At 48.2% G+C, this 16,547-nt stretch overlaps 1 protein-coding gene across 1 annotated transcript in view; it reads right to left on the minus strand.

Annotated features, from left to right (window-relative positions):
* Positions 1–493: 493 nt before the first annotated feature.
* The window catches only part of ALPK3 (alpha kinase 3), a gene marked incomplete at both ends in the record, with an annotated part of 46,943 nt that continues 30,889 nt past the window's right edge, over positions 494–16,547 (minus strand). The window contains 9 exons of the mRNA XM_079699790.1: positions 494–839; positions 1,445–1,493; positions 3,859–4,082; positions 4,884–4,972; positions 5,532–5,812; positions 8,037–8,072; positions 8,219–8,346; positions 8,722–8,869; positions 9,749–11,840. Of these exons, the coding sequence (XP_079555916.1) occupies positions 494–839; positions 1,445–1,493; positions 3,859–4,082; positions 4,884–4,972; positions 5,532–5,812; positions 8,037–8,072; positions 8,219–8,346; positions 8,722–8,869; positions 9,749–11,840 (3,393 nt within the window). The remainder of the gene's footprint in view (positions 840–1,444; positions 1,494–3,858; positions 4,083–4,883; positions 4,973–5,531; positions 5,813–8,036; positions 8,073–8,218; positions 8,347–8,721; positions 8,870–9,748; positions 11,841–16,547) is intronic.

The raw sequence follows: 16,547 nt of genomic DNA on the forward strand, positions 1-16,547 counted from the left end.
ATGAATGAGGCAAAATGACTCGAAGGAAAAGACACCCTGAGAGTCACCAGGCCAGACACCGCAGAGGAAGTCTGGAGCCCTGAGGACAGGGAGGGATCAGGGCCAAGTGAAGGGAAAAGGGTAGGTGCTGGCCTGCGTGCCCCCAGAGTGCAACATTCACGGCAGGGCCTGGGGCAAGGGGTTGGTTGCAGAACTCATGCAGAGGACTCAGGGAGCCTCCAGCAGTGGCCAGTGTAAACTTCAAGGAGGGCTAGACTTCAGGCCCTGGGAGGTAGGGCCTGGGAGCCATGGGGACGATGGCACCAGGAGAGGCCACCGGGCTGGGTGTCAGGCACCAAGCATCTGATGAGGAGAGGCTGCGGGCAGAGGCCCCGAGTGGTGCCTCCTCAGTGCACCTGCTCCGGTTAGTCCTGTACTGGGAACGTCTCCATCGGTTCGAGCTGCTTCCTTGTTGGTCTGCTGCTGGGTGGAGGCCCCCAGCCTCCTGTGGGGGCTACCGCATGCCCTGGGCCTTGGAGCCTCCATCTTGGATGGGAGGCTGTCCCAGTAACTGGGTGGCGACTGCCTCTGAGGCCTGAGGGGTGGCCTTGGAGCTTGAGGCACTCTTCTGGGTGCTCTGGGGACTGGGGGGGCCTTTCCTCTGTGGCTGAGGACTCAGCTGGGGGCCCCTCCTGCCGGCAGATGGACTCTTGGAGCCTTTGGCCTTGGCTTGGGGGTGGGCAGCCTCAGGGCCCTTGAGAGGTTTTAGCCCCAGCATCTCACAGAAGCTGTTGCACTGGTGGGAAGAGGCAAACTGGTCCAGCAGGGCAGGGAAACAGCTCTCCTTGAGGCCTTGGTATCTGCAGCCAAATAGTAAGAGCTGAGTAGGAGTCCCAACCAGAGAGAGAGTCCTTGGGGGGCAGACTGTGGGGTGGCCACAACCAGGGTGTCGTGCCCAAGGTACATCCTACCTTACCTCAGGGTGCTGGGGAGTCCACCTGGGGCCACCTCAGATGGCAGCATCCAAAACCTCAATTCTAAACTGAGGTCTCATTACACCCTGGCCCATGGAATTCATCGGGTGGGACATCACTCAGTGTGAGGATGATCTGCCTTATTAACATAAATCAGAGCAGACTCCAGCTCACCACTCTGCTCACAGGGTCCTGCTTATCTGCACCCTGATGAGCTTTCACAGTGAGAAGGAAGAGGAGCAGGTACGCTGAGAGCCCAGGATGTAGGTGGTCCTGTGCATGGGCGTCAAGAGCTACTGGTCCAGATCTGGGGCCAGGGGCACAGCAGGTGGGGGTCAGTGGCCCCTGAGACATTACTACATGGCCATGGGTGCAAGTGGGACCCTTTGGTGACAGGTCTAGCACCTCAGGGATGGAGAACCAGAAGAACTTTGACATTTTACACCTTGAGCAGACTCTCAGAGAGCATTCTGTCCCCAAGAAGCACTCACCCTCGCAGTTTGGTAGCAATCTGCACATCAGTCATTTTCCAGTTAACCCCTGAAAAGAAAGAGAGTGGGGAGTTGATGGCATCCTGGACTGGTTCTAGGGCACCCATGTCTCCAAGATGGATATCACTTTAGATGGGAACTTGCCAGATTGCAGGGCACATCTTCAGGTACCCTCTCACTGGGCATCACCCTGGCCTGTCTCATGGGCAGTGTGGGTATCTCTGTATTATTAGTAGTAATAATATTCCCATTTTCACAGGTGAGGAGATAGGCTCAAAGTTAAGTGACTGCAGCAAAGTCACATTTATTCATTCATTTAATAATTGAACACTGTCTGTGTGCAATGACCACCGTGAATCAAAGTTCAGTCTTTCTTACTCCTAGATCCAGAAGTCTTCCAGCTGAGCAATCCTGCCTCTACTGGATGAGATTAGGTCACAAACTGAGCTGGCCTCTGGCTTTGAGCTAAAACTTTCTCCTTCCTCATAACAGATTAGCCCATCTGGGCAAGAGGGAGAAGGTGGAAATGTGAAGGTATTTCAGGGCTGGGCCAGCAGAAACATTAACACTGGATAAGACTGGCTTCCACCTACTCATAAAGTGCAGCAAGCAAGCACTCCAAGAAGCCCAGATAGGCTCCTAGGTTAAGACAGCCTTGAAGAACAGATCCAGGCAAGTGGTGACAAAGGAGACATTTCCCACCCCGGCCAGGCAACCCCAGCATCTTAGCATTCATGCATCTTAGCATTCATGTGTCAGGTCTGTGACTCTCCTACCCTGTTTGTACACTGTCCGGTGGCCTTCCTCCAGGAACCTACCTCTCACTAACAGGCCTGAGTACCCGTGGATGATAGAGTGGCACAAATGTGGGCTTGAGAACCAGGCACACCTGGATTCACATTTCAGCTCTGTCACTCTGGAGCTGTGTGTGCTTGGCCAGTCACTTACTATCTCTAATCCTCGATTAAAGATAATGCTGCCCATTTTGCAGGGGAATTGAGAAGATCACAGTATGTGTAGGACTATAACTTAGTGTCTGAAACAGTAGTTATGCAACAAATATTAATTTCTGTGTCATTTCTCTTTCAGCATTTATCACATTCCATTTTGCATTATAATAATGATGATCCCTTACACTTGCACAGAATTTTGGTTTGCAGAGGGCTTTCACAAATACAGTCTCATTTAATATTCTTAACAAGTCTGAGAGATAGGCAGGGAAGATACGATTATTCCTAGAGAGGGAAAGGAAACGGAAGCTCAGAGAGATTAAATGACCTAACCTGTCTGAGCTTGTTTTCTTCTCTGTAAAATGGAGACCCAGCTAGAAAATGATGGGACCTAGGCTTGAATTTCTTTGACTCTCAAGTCTTTCTACTATATTATGTTATCATCTCATTGTAGAAATTGGTATACTTATCATAGCTTCTTGAGGACAATGGCTATTCCTAATTCACCTTTTTATCTTCCCAATATTTAGTAATGTTGGAAGGAAGGAAGGAAGGAAGGAGGGAAGGAAGGAAGGAAAGAAAAATTTATGAGTTAACAAATACAGTGAATGATAATGGTTTAATGTGTTACTAACCCCCCTCCCTTCAATATATAGAGTTGTATATACAATATTTATTGTATTAATATTTATTCTTTAACCCCAATGCAAAGCACATTTAAGCCAGTTTTCTATCTCTGGCCCTTGGTTTTCTCACTTATTTACATCAGGGATGAAATGTAATAGTGTGTGATATTCCCAGCACTCCAGTCCTCTCACTGTAGAGAGAATTTTATCTTTTCCTCTCCCCTGCCCTGTCTGGTTACAGAGAGTAGGCCTGGAGAGGAGTAGTCAAAGAAGGAAGGAGAATTCATGCTTGCTGGCCTTCCTTTGTTGGGGAGAATCTGAGTAATGGGAGAAATAGAAATAAACTAAAAAGAAGCAAGAGAGACTAAGTTTGTTTACATAATAAAAAGCTACCAAAGACAGAGGGGGGAGCGGGGAAGGAGGAGACTGCAAAGCTATGTGTGCGGGGATGGAAGAGAGAGTTTAGGAAGTTAGAGAGTAAGAAAGTTCAGAGCAGAGCTGCAGGGAAGAAGGAAAGGGAGATTTTGAAAACACGGTTGTAGGGTTTGAATTAGATCCCATGTAACGGTCTTTGAAGCAAATTCCTTTTTAATTTTAAGTGAAGCCTGGAGTGTACTCCTTTAAATACAACTGCAGTTATAGACTAGGCTCCATGAGGCCCTGATAGGTATTAGCGTTGCATACAAAGTGGTTCCTGTCCAATGCACTTTACAAGGTTACTGTGAAAGCAAAGGAGAATATGTGCAAAAGTGCACTGCACACTAGTAAACGAGAGCTGTGACCCTGCCCCTCCGCATGCTCTCCTGCACATGTACATGCACACCTCACACTCTCATACCTGCCAAATCTGTGACAAGGAAGCTGCCATTTGTCCACAGATACAACCAGTGCTGGAAGGTCTGGCATTTCTGCATGGCCTCAGAGCTGCTAGATGCTGCTGGAGCCGCAGCAAAGCCCCATTCCCGGGAACAGTAAGACTCCATGGGCTTGCCCAGGTCCTCCTCCAGGGTAGCATATGGGATATTGTTTGCAGGCCGGTAGATCAGATACAGTGGGATGATCCTAAACATAGTGTCACCCTGCAGTGAGCAGGAAGTATGGCCCCAGAGATCTCCTCCCTCCACCTCAATTCTACACTCTTGGATCCAAAAGGAAGGCCCTTCCAAGAACAGAACTCTCAGCTCTGAGCCTGAAGGACAGCAAGGAAGGGGGGTTCCACCCTGAGTTCAGGAAAGGAAATGGAGGCCTCCTCCATGCTCTGAGGTCAATGGGATTAGAACTGAACCCTGTAGCCCCAGGAGGCCTCTGTGCTTGAGTGAGGGACTAAGACCTGTATGTGCTAAACAGAAAGGAATACCTCTGAGAGGATTCAACCAGACTGTGCTCAATGCCAGCTAGACCCTAATACTCAAGAGTTGAAGTTCCAAGTCTCAAAATGAAAACAATTTCCATGTGTAGCTGACTCCTACAAAAATCCACACTGACCCTGCCCACCTACCACATTAGAATCCTGACCAGTTTGCCTGGAAGCTTTAGCCTACCCCCATCACCTTCAGAGAGGCCCAGAACCTGCTGTGCCCAAACTCTGCAATCAGCAAAAACTGGGCAAAGGAGTGGGGAATTAGGGTGGGTGGGAGGAGACTGAAGACCAGAGCAGAAGCTTTTCTAAAGTGGGCAGTGAATCTTGAGGTCTTTATTTCTAGATTTTGTGGAACCATTGAGCTGAGCATGGGGTTAGCTGGGGGCCCATTTACACATGACCATTACTCAGGAGGCCCCCAGGAGGCTGTGAAATCATGGTTCTCTGCAGAAGCTCAAGTCAACAGGTCTGCACACTGTACGGCCCCCTCCCTGTACACTTACTCAGGCACGTCCCCAAAGCCAGGTGCAGCCCGGGCTTCAGCCGCAAAGATTTTGCAGTACTCTCGACTCATGTTCTGGATCTTGCACCCCTGTGGATTGAAGAGAACCAACTCTGATCAGCAAGGAAGCATCCGGGTTCTCTATCGTGCCTGGCTCTTAGTGGGAAGGCCATCTGCTAGAGGTTGCAGGGAGGATTCCAGCCCTGGGGGAGGTGGGGTTCATTCCTACCCTCCTCCCTACTCTGCACCTCATTTTTCTCATTTGTAAAACAAGAGGCTTTGGACTTGTTTTCAAAGTGTTTTCCAAAGTGTGCTTCCTGGAGCCCTAGTGATAGATGGCAATGCCCCAGGGGCCACACTGCAGGAGAGCAAGGTACTGACCCCGCCCACAGTCACTCCCCTTTTAACTCCCAAATAAGGCTTCTGTGAAAGATATCTTTGAGGGCAGTGAAGAAAGTTTTCTGCTGAAAAATACAGTTTGAAAACTATGGCCCCAAAGATGTAGCCTGGACTACATCTCAGGCTCTCGTCGAGGTAAAGTTGAGACTAAGGTGGCTTCCTCCTCCATACTGGGCTTCCCAGTAGGACCCAGGCTGGGAAGGGGAGGGATGAGAGAGTGGAAGGGTGGGGCAGGGGGATGGGACAGTACCTGGATGGTGACGTCATAGTTTCTGCCCAGGAGAGAAGTCTCACTGCTGGGCCCAAACACAAGCAAGCTGGACACCTTGATGATGCACGTGAGGCCTGACTCGAAGATGGGTTCCAGCCCGTAGATGACCTTGGCCTGGGAGGCCTTCCGAAGGCCACACCCGTGTCCACCCCCTTGTAGCTCCTCGCTCACCAGGCGCCCAAAGAGCTTGTCCCCCCAGCAGCCAGAGTCAGCCAGACCCTTAGCAAACACCATGGGGGTCATCTCAATCTCTTCTCCAACTGAAGGGGAACAGGAGAAATGTGGAAAACTAGAAGCTCCCCTCCCACTGCTGTGGGACCCGTAGCACCCCACCACTCTGTCCATGACTGCTCCTTGGGTGTGCACTTGGTGGGGGGCCTATGGACTATGACCTCCTGAGGGCAGACACTGTATCTGGTAAAACCACCGTCATTCAACAGTGCTCATGTGTGCACAGAGTAAGGGCTCAGCCAGTGTCTGTGGAAGGCAGGGGTTTTCTGAGGAAGCAGCAATCAATACAGAATATCAGAATTACTTTGTTTTAGAATTCAGTGTTTTGATCAAATGAATAAATGACTCCATCTCAACCAACATGTTTGACTGAAACAAAAAGTTTGTGAGACAAATCCAGTAGCAGTGAGCACTCCTAGTGCTCAGATTGGGATCACTAAATACCATTTTCCACTAAAAGGAACCAGAACTCCCTAAAGAAATGGTTGATTCCAGGTCTAGGGCAGGAAGTGTCCTAGACTGACCTGAAACATCTCTGGACCAGAAAGCAAGTCAGGTATCATAAACAATTGGCAACTTGTCAAAAGGACACAAGAGCCAACCTGAAGAGGCTTCTACTGGCAAAAAACGAGACAATCTTACCAACAACAACAGCAAAATAATTGCAAAGTATTGAACATTCAAATGTGTTAAAAATCCATACTTTCATAATTATAAGTTAAAAAAAAACCCTTCCCTCTGGAAAAAAAAACCCTCATTCGTGACCTTTGGAGGATGTTAGGGCACCAACTCATTATTCTGAAATCTAATAAAAGCAAGGAGGAAAAGAAAGTATTTTTTCCTTCATTTTCTGTTGGACCTATATGTATCAGGATTACCAAATAACCATTTCATCTTTCCAAAAAATTTCAGCTAATGAATAAAGAAGAAATGACAGAATTAAAATACTCCATGTTGCAAACCTTAATGAAATAAAGGACTTAGGTGATAATCAGTGACTGCTAAAACCCCTAGATGATGACAGGGGTTGTATCAGATACAGTTTTTTAAAGTTTAAAAGGGATAGATCAGGCAGAAAACACCTGAATGAACCCAGTGATCATTCCTAACATTACTAAAACAATCAGACATCACATGCCTCCAGATAGGATGCAAAAGGAAATACACAGCACACCTGTGAAATGTTCACGCCCCCCAAAATTTGCACCTGAATTGGAGCAAGCATCTCAAGCTAATTACCAGCTTAGAGGAAGCACATCAATGAAGCAACAAGTTAAATGGTGATATAATCAATAAAATCCAAAATGTAAGAAATTCTTCAACAAATAAATGGCAAGGAGGGAAAACAAATGAGGGAGGAGGAACTATTATACATTTGATAGATTTAAGAGATTATGTTAGCCAAAAGCACTGAGTGGTTCCTAATTAAAATAAACCAACACTTATGAGAAAGTTGGGAAAATCTGATTGGATATTTGATGATAATAAAGTATTATTACTAAGTTTTTAGGCTTTTTTAGTTTTTTGGTGAGGTTATATTTGATATTGATTAAATTTGACTTGATAACTGAACAAAAGGCACTAGTTGAATGAATGAGTAAATAAGTGAATGAAGGAAGGAATTAAGGTATTATTTGGCAAATGAAGCTCTAGAAACCTTTCCATCACCAGCCGCCTTCACGGTCCTAACCCTTAGTGTGTCTTTTGCAGGAGCAATACATCTCTTCCCCTAATATTTGAGCCTTTAAAATGCTTATCAAACTTTGGGGTGTATCACAATCACCAGGGCATCTACTGACATGCAATTGTGTTAGGTCCTACCCCAGAGATTGTGACTAACAGTATCTGCAGTAGGGCTCAAGTAACTGCATTTTCAGCGAGCTCCCTGTGTGAATCTAATGCAGGAGTCCACAAACCACTGTGAGAAACTCCGGGGAGGGAGCTGGCAGGGTGAGAAGTACCCTGGTGGCCAGTCCTGCTCTTGATCAAGGGCTCTGACATGGGCAAAGGGCACAGGCTGAATGAACTCCTTGTAGGATGTCCCCTTAGCCACTTCCTCCCCCCTCATCTTCTGAAACAGCTGTCCTCCCCCATCCTCCTCCACAAGCCATATCCTAAACTAGGAGGCAAAGGGTAGCTGTATGTGGAGATAAACATGGCATTTAGAACAGATTCCAAGTCTTTAAAGAAGCCCCTGTAGATAGCAGGGTAGGGACACAGGCCCACCCATTCCTCCCCCTGAGGGGCACCTACCTTGACCTTCTTCTCTGGAGATGAATCCTGACAGCACTGTGTGGAGAAAGAGAAGAGAAAGCCGCTATCCTCAGGCAGGTCTGCCCAGAGAGAGCTCCACCTCTGCAAAGACGACTGTTCCCCGCCCCACCCCCAGTGGGGGCCAGGCAGAGACCCCAGGGGGGGGCAGAGCTCACACTCACCCTCGGGGCTGAGGCAGAAGTCAGTGGAGGCCGAGCCGTGCTCGTTGTGGATGGTGCATCGATACACGCCACAGTCTACAGGGGACGCCTGCACGATGGCCAGGGCCGCTGGCCCCTCATCCCCTGCACTGCAGAGAGGAGACCCTCTCTGTGAGGCCATCACCATGGCACAGCCCAGGGCCACCCTGCGGTCCTGAGGCTTCGCAGATCCCGCTCTCAGAGGATGCTGTGAGCCCTGTCTCTGAGAGCTCTGGGAAGAGCTGGGCCTGCATCACACAGGTCAGGACTGCACTAGCTGTGTGACTTTGGGCAAGTGACTTAATACCTCTGAGCCTCAGTGTTCTCCCCTTCACTATGGGAATACTAGCATCTCCCTCATAGGGTTCTTGTGAGGATTAAGTGAGGAGGCAGGTCCAAAGTGCTGGGACAATGCCCCCCGCAGTATTGTCGCTGTAATTTATTAGGGAGCCAGGTCAGCTGGAGGTGGTACCCAGCTGGCTTACCTCCTGCCCACCTCACCCACTGGGCGCTGATCTTTGGCCCATGTCAAGACTGAGTCACTAAGAATGTTGAAAAACTGGCACCAGAGCTTCAGGCTGCCCGAGGCATCAGGAAACTGCTCCACCCGAATCTTCCGGATCACCTGTGGGGCTGGGAGCAGGGGCACAGTTGAGAGGAACAAGCCACTTCCCCTCCATCGTGTGCCCTCTCTGGCCCTACCCCTGCTTTCCTGGGTGTCCTTGGTGGCACAGGCTGAGAGAAAACGGGATTCAAGCCTCCACACAGCCCCCACTTGAGTCCCACCTGTATCTCTGAGGCTTTTGCCCTGACTTCAAAGCACACATCTTAGCTAGAAAGAACATAGTATGGCACCTCCACTCCAGGCCAGGGAGAGCCTCACAGCTGAGGCCGCAGACAGCAGTCAAGAGAGGAACTTCAGTTTGCAGCCTAGGCTCCTAAACCTAAGACCCTGAGTTTGAATCCTGTCCATACCACTCTGTACTCGCGGGACAAGTCTGCAAAGAGGCGATTACGGTGGTGATGATGATGATAGAGCTAGGATACTATTGAAGCCAGGCCCTGTGCTGAGTACTTGATTTATTCTATCCCATGTAACCCTCACAATGTTACAAAGTTGGTACTATTTCCAACTCCAAGCGGCCTTTCTGATTCCAAAGCCTGCGGTATTATTACGTAAGAATACCCTTTAAAGAGGTACGCTAGGGCTTCCCTGGTGGCGCAGTGGTTGGGAGTCCGCCTGCCGATGCAGGGGACACGGGTTCGTGCCCCGATCCGGGAGGATCCCACGCGCCGTGGAGCGGCTGGGCCCGTGAGCCATGGCCGCTGAGGCTGCATGTCCGGAGCCTGTGCTCCACAGCGGGAGAGGCCACAGCAGTGAGAGGCCCGCGTACCGCAAAAAAAAAAAAAAAAAAAAAAAAAGAGGTACGCTAAACCTCTAGCAGGCAGGGTTACCCCAGCAGGGCCCTGCTCCGGGCAGCCCACTCCTGGGAAGCCGTACCTGTTGCTCACCTTTTAGCAGGTCTTTGGCTCTCCTTGGCTTGGCTGGAGTGCCCTGCTTGCCTTCCTCCAGGGCCAGCTCTGCTTCCAGGTCGCTGGCTCTGGGGCTGGAGCCCAGGGCCCCGGCTGCCGGCTCCTCCTCTGCCCGCGGCACCTCCAGCAGGCCTGCCTTTCTGCCCTGAGTAGGGGAGCGTTTCTCCCGCCCTGGACTCCCTAGGGACCCAGGGGCAAGGCCCTTCCGGGGCCCCCGGGGGGAAGCCGAGGGGCTCTCCCTTTCTTCGGGCTTGGTTGGCTCCCCGTCTCCTGCTCCTCTGACCTTAGGGAGAAACCTCTTCCTCCGGGCCCCCAGAGCCAGTTCCTCGGGTGTAGCTGCGGGGAGATCTGTCAGAGCTTCCCCTGGGATCTCCTCCTCTCGGAAGGGTTCCTGGGCTCTGCTCTCTGCTGACAGCAGTCCCTGCCCAGGGGCTGCCTGCCCACCCACGCCCCCCAGCGGCCCACCCATGCCGCTCTCCTGGGAGGTCTTCAGGAGGCCAGGCCCCTCAAGGGAAACCTCTCCCTCACCCTCACTGGATCCTCCTGAGGCCAGCCTGGGGCCTTCCTCCTCACCTACCACGATGGCAGGGACAGAGAGGGGGCTGGGGCCAGCGCACCGGGCAGCAGCCAGGGCCTGACGACCAACCTGCACCTCTCGGTCCAGGAGGCCTGTGAGGCGGCGCGAGGTACAGGGGCTCAGCAGCAGGGTCTGCGCGCTCTGCACCAGACGGTTGTTCTCCACACGCTCCAGGATGCGCCGTGACGTCCGGGGACTCAGACCGGCCACTTCCACGGTGGGGGCCAGAGAGGGTGAGGGTGCCTGATCCCCAGCAGCAGCTTCCCCCTGGGCCCCTGGGCCCTCGCCACTCGTCTCTGAGCTGGATAGCTTCAGCAGCAGGAGCAAGTAGCTCTTCAGGGAGTCTATGAGGCCAGGGTCACAGGTCTGGGGGCCTGAAGTCCTCCCTTCCACACCGGGCACCTTGGCACTGGCCCCCTCAGCGTCTGCTTCCCTGGTTCCTGGCGGGTGACTCTGGCTGGGGGTGCCCGGCCCCAGGTGCAGTGGGGGGGCAGAACTCAGAGAGGCCTTGTCCCCAGAGGGTAGGAAGGCAGCTGTGCTCATGTGCTGAGAAGCCGGGGTGCTGGGCAGCCGCTGCTGTGAGTTATCAGTCAGGCCAGCCCCAGGAAGAGAGGGCAGAGTGGGCACCTGGGGGCTCAGGCCAGCTGGAGGACAGCCACCCAGATCCACAGGCGGCACTTCTCCCGGCTGTTCCTGCTTGGGGCCCTGGGACAGGCCCTCCTCGGGCTTGTCCTTAACTGGACCCGACTGCTCCGGCCCTCGACATCTCTCTCCTCCCACCTGCTCCAAACTGCCCTCAGGAGGCAGCTGTGCCTTGCGCGTGAGGCCCCCCGCCAGGGGACCCGGCACAGTTTCCTCACTGTTCCCAGAGGCTGTTCCTGCTGCCTCGTCAGATCTGAGCATAAAATCAGGTTTGTCTGGGATGGAGAACTCTTCTGGGGTCTGTTCAAAGCATTCAATAATCTGAGGGGACCTAGGATCCTCTGAAGGTGGGTGTTTGGGGGCCCTGGACTGTGGGCTGATACCGGTCATGGACGCCTTCTCTGACCAACATTTCATGGCTGTGGGAATGCTCCCCTCTGACCATGTCCCCTTGTCTTCCTGCACCCTTCTGTCTGCCTGTGTCCTCTCATCTGCCTGGGTCCCCACCTTTCCTTGTGCCATCACGTCCTCCTGGGAATTCCTGCCTGACTCTGACCTCTCACTTTCTTGTGTCACAACATCCACCTGTGTCTTCCTAACTGCCTGTGTCCTCTGGGTGGTTTGTGTTCCGACTCCCTGCGTCCTCCCATCCACCTGCATCTTCCTATCCACCTCTGTATTCTTCTTGCCTCCAGAGTTCTGATCAGCAGATGCTCTCCTGTCCTCCTGGGTTTCTGTGTCCATAGGCTCAATGATGTCTTGACTTCTGGAGGTGATGCAACCAGCAGAGACTGTCTCAGAGTTGCTGCTGGCCAATGTGGTAGGAGCCATGGTTGCCTGGGACTCCTGGACCTGAGAACACACGGACAGAAGCAAGAACTTAACTAAACATGCCTTAGAATCTCTTTCCAATCCAACATCCCAGCCTCCTCTGACCTCATCCAGAACTGCCATGATGAGAATCCTGCCACCTGGTTTCTCAGGCCTGCTAGGGGTGACAGAGTCCCAAGCCCACCCACCCAATCCCTGATCCCAGAATCTAGACCAGGGAATATCCAGAATCCAGATCTAGCTCTGGCCCTCCCCACCTTTCCCTGAAGAAATTTTGCCTCTCCTGACAGCCCCTGATCACGTGCTACCTCACCCCTCAACCCTGCCATTAGGAGGGGAGTGTCCTCTGCCCAGGGCCTCCGAGCAGTCAACCTGTCCCTCTCTTGTGGCACTAACTGCCCTGGATAGAATTATGGGTGAAGTGGGAGAGTGCCAAAGGGTCTCCTTGACAGCATCAGGGACAGCATCATCATTAATGCTGAGTGAGTGGTAATTACAAAATGCCATCCAGAGAGGGTTAAAGTCATTAGGAGTGACACCTATGCCAGGAGATCCATGAAACATTATAACGTTACCCTTCTGAACACCCGCTATTTGCAAAACACTATGCTAGGCCCCTATTTATCACATATGTATTACCTCACTCCTCACAACAATACCAAATAGTTGCAAGAATCATCTCTATTTTAGAGATAAGAACACTGATGGTCAAAGAAGGAATATGGTTTGTCCATTATCAGATAGTAAGCGGTAGAGTTTCATTTAGAAGCTAGGTGTGTCTAGCTTCAAATCTCATGTTCTTTGTTGTTACACTATATGGTCACACATTTAAATATAATTAAAGGACCTTCTATCTAAACATCCTGGCATAAAACAGTAAACTGCCTCTTTTCCTGTTGGATATAATCAAAACCAACTAAGTAAACAAGAAAAATCAAAGCAAATTCCATTGATAGTGGAAATGGAGGCTAATAAAACCTACAGTCTCAAAAAAAAAATGGGTAAGAATTGCCAAAAGCAGATAGAAGAAACTCTGGGAGGTTGCAAGAGCTGTAGGATCATGGAGGACTGGGTGGAAATCAAGCAGAAGACATACAAGGGAGACGTCCAACAGTCAGGAAAAGAACAGTGGAGCAGCCTACTGGACGCAGTTCTCAAAAAACATGAGCAAAAATACACGAAAATTGCTAAGAAAATAGATTTTGAACATATAAGAACTTAAGGAATAGTGTTCCGTGGCCCTGGAGGAAAACTACTGGAGAACAAACTTTGGTCAACCAAAAGATGACTGGGGAAACCACAGCAAAAGAATTGATGGTGAACGCTGAACATATATTTAACCATAGAACCAAGACTAAAACCAAAAAAGTTTAGAGTGGCAGATCAGAATGTCATTGTTTATGCCCTGACAATGCAGAAACGATACAACTAGCACAGAAGGGGAAGGGGGAAGAAGATGACAAGTGGAGTTAACTGCCTTAGTTGTATCACTTATACAAGCCAGGAATCAAAGGCATGACTCAAAGCTGAAAACCCAGGTAACAGAAATACAGCATATTCAACTATACAAAGATAGTCACTTAGAAATAAAACTTTGGGATAATAGGAGATAGAAAATGAAAGGGAAAAAAGGTAGGGAGGAAGTGGAAGCACGATCACTGCTCATCATAAAAAAGTAAAACACACTGACTAAACAGATAAAATTATGGATGATATTACATAAAATTTAAATTATAAATTACTACATACAAATATTTCTAAGTATCAGAAGAACCACACACAAAACCAAAGCAAACAGAACGTATGAGACCTTAATATGTATTTAATTAAATTATACTTAAATTAAGTATAGAATTTAAAGTTACTTTACTGCATATGGAATTCTGAATGAATGGTATGAATACGAAAAAAATAAAAGAGTCTGGTGAATAACAGGAGCCATCAAATGTAAGTCTGACTGACCGAAAAACGTTAGTAAAAACGCTCCTCCAACTTCTCTGAGAACCAGTAAGACACGAACAGACAAAAACACCTGGGAGCTGGGCTTCCCTGGTGGTGCAGTGGTTAAGAATCCACCTGCCAATACAGGGGACATGGGTTCGAGCCCTGGTCCAGGAAGATCCCACATGCCACGGAGCAACTAAGCCCGTGCGCCACAACTACTGAAGCCTGCGTGCCTAGAGCCCCAGCTCCACAAGAGGAGCCACCGCAATGAGAAGCCCATGCACCGCAACAAAGAGTAATGCCTGCTCGCTGCAACTAGAGAAAGCCTGCGTGCAGCAACAAAGACCCAACGCAGCCAAAAATAAATAAATTAAAAATAACAATACAAAAATAAAAAATAAATGTGATTGTAACACTCCCCTCCTTAAAAGCCTCTCAGCAACTTATCATCACTTACAGGCTAAAGCCTAAAAGCCCTAGCCTAAAAGAGCAAAAAGTTTAAGAATACTCCCTGCCTGGCAGGGTATGGGGAAACAGGCATCAGCACAGCCTCTATGGATAGTAATTTGGCATTATCTAGTAAAACTAAAAATACTTATACTCTTTGACCCAACAGTTCCACTCCTAGGAATTTACCCTATAGATATACTTTCATGTGCAAATTGACATATATACAAGGATACTAGTTGCATCATAGTTTATAATAGCAAAAGACTAGAAAATATCTAAATTACATCAATACAGGATTGATCCAATGAATTATGGTACATCCACACCCCAAATAAATAAAATAAATACCCAAATAAAAAAGCAAGGTATAGGACAGAAAGTATCATATGCCACCTTTATGTGGAAAATACAGAGACACATATTTGTAAATGTACAGAAGATAGCTCTGGAAGGATGCCCAAGATACCAGTTATAGCAACTTATTTCAGGAAGAGGGATGGGGTGGTGGCGGTAGGGAAAGGGTGAAGATTTAATATTCTCTAAATACTTTTTATACTTTTTGGATTTTATATCATGTGCCTATGACACATATTTAACAAAATCCAATTAAGAATGAAAATGAATAAGAAAATAGACCCTTGTGTGATCAGTGAGGCCTGTCCTTCAGCAGGGAACCCAGGTCTGTCTCTCCAGGCTCATCTCTTGGGTCCCTCCATCCAACAACACTAACGTACCATGCTGATTACTGTGCTATTTTATAACCATTTTGTTTTTCCCTGCTGGACATTCTCAGCCTTCTCATTGCTCACCTGGAGAACTCCTTCTTTTCCCTGAAGACCTCACTCAAGTTTTTTCTCGTTTTAGAAGGCTTCTGAGTTCCCTTCTCCACCCCAAAAAACGTACGTGGCTTCTTATCCTATGTAACCATAGCAAATGTACCTAATTCTATTATTATACCCTCATTCTCTGCGGCAGTTATGCACATGTCACCTGCTAATCTGTGAACTCTTCCCTTTCAAAGAGGGCCCAGCACAGGCCCAGGGTTAGACTTGGTGTGCAATAACTATAAAGACTGACCTCTCTAAACACTATGTGGGGCGGGGGTGTGTGTGTGTCTGCATCTGGAATAGTATGGAGAAGTGAGGAGGAATGTCATGTATTTCTTAAAAATAAAAAACTGTGTGAGCTGGGGTGAACCTATCTGGTTCTCTGTGGGCTATTTCATTACAAAGAACATTAGCAGTTTTAATTTGCCATCCTGTCTTTCTGTCTTCTCTGTAAAATTTTTGAGATTAAGGAACCAGTCTGAATCACCTTTGCATCCTTCACAGACCGAGGCACATAGGAGGTTCACAGGAATGAGCCACTGAATGGCAAGTACTATGGCTTGTAACCCTCTAAGAGGAGAGAGTGCTGGTTTGGGGAAGCAGGATACAAAGCGAGGGGCTTAACAGGGATGGAGCAGGGCATTGTCAAGGACCTGGAATCTACTTCCTTGATGAAACCCAGACCCAGGGCTCATACTGAGGCTTCATCATCTTTAAATGTTTGGTATAATTTGCCAGTGAAACCATGTGGCCCTAAAGATTTTGGGGAGGAGATCTGAAATTACAAATTCAATTTCCTTAACAGTCATAGCGTTATTCAAATTATCTTGTTTCATTTTTACATGAGTTTTGGTAGTTTTTTTTTTTTTAAGAATTGTTCTATTTCATCTAAGTTGTTGAATTTGTGAGTGCATTTTTTTCCATAATGGTCTTTTATTATCCTTTTAATGCTTGCAGGGTCACTAGTGATATCTCCTTTCATTCATTTTTTTAAAGAGCTTTATTGAGGTATAATTGACAAAACAGTATACATTTAAAGTGTACAACTTGTGTTTTGATTTATCTATATACTGTGAAATGATCACCACAATCAAGCTCCTCTTTCGTTCTGAATACAGGTAATTTGTATCTTCTCTTATTTTTTTTTTCTTTGTGAGTCTTGCTAGAGGTTTATCAATATTATTGATCTTTTCAAATAACAAGATTTTGGTTTAATTTTTTCCATAGTTTTTCTGTTTTCAATTTCATTTTTTTCTCTTTTATTATTTTCCCCTTCCTTCTGCTTGCTTTGGGTTAATTTTGTTCTTCCTTTTCTAGTTTCTCAATATGAGAGCTTAGAGTATTGATTTCAGACCTTCTTTTCTAATATAAATATTTAATGCTATAAATTTTCCTCAAGACACTGATTTAGCAGCATCTAAAATTTTGATATGTTGTACTTTCACCTTCATTCAGTTCAAAATATTTCCCAATTGACCTTAAGACCTTCCTCTCTGACACATAAAAG

The sequence above is a fragment of the Hyperoodon ampullatus genome (genome assembly GCF_949752795.1).
Source record: "Hyperoodon ampullatus genome assembly, chromosome: 3".
Classification (NCBI taxonomy): domain Eukaryota; kingdom Metazoa; phylum Chordata; class Mammalia; order Artiodactyla; family Ziphiidae; genus Hyperoodon; species Hyperoodon ampullatus.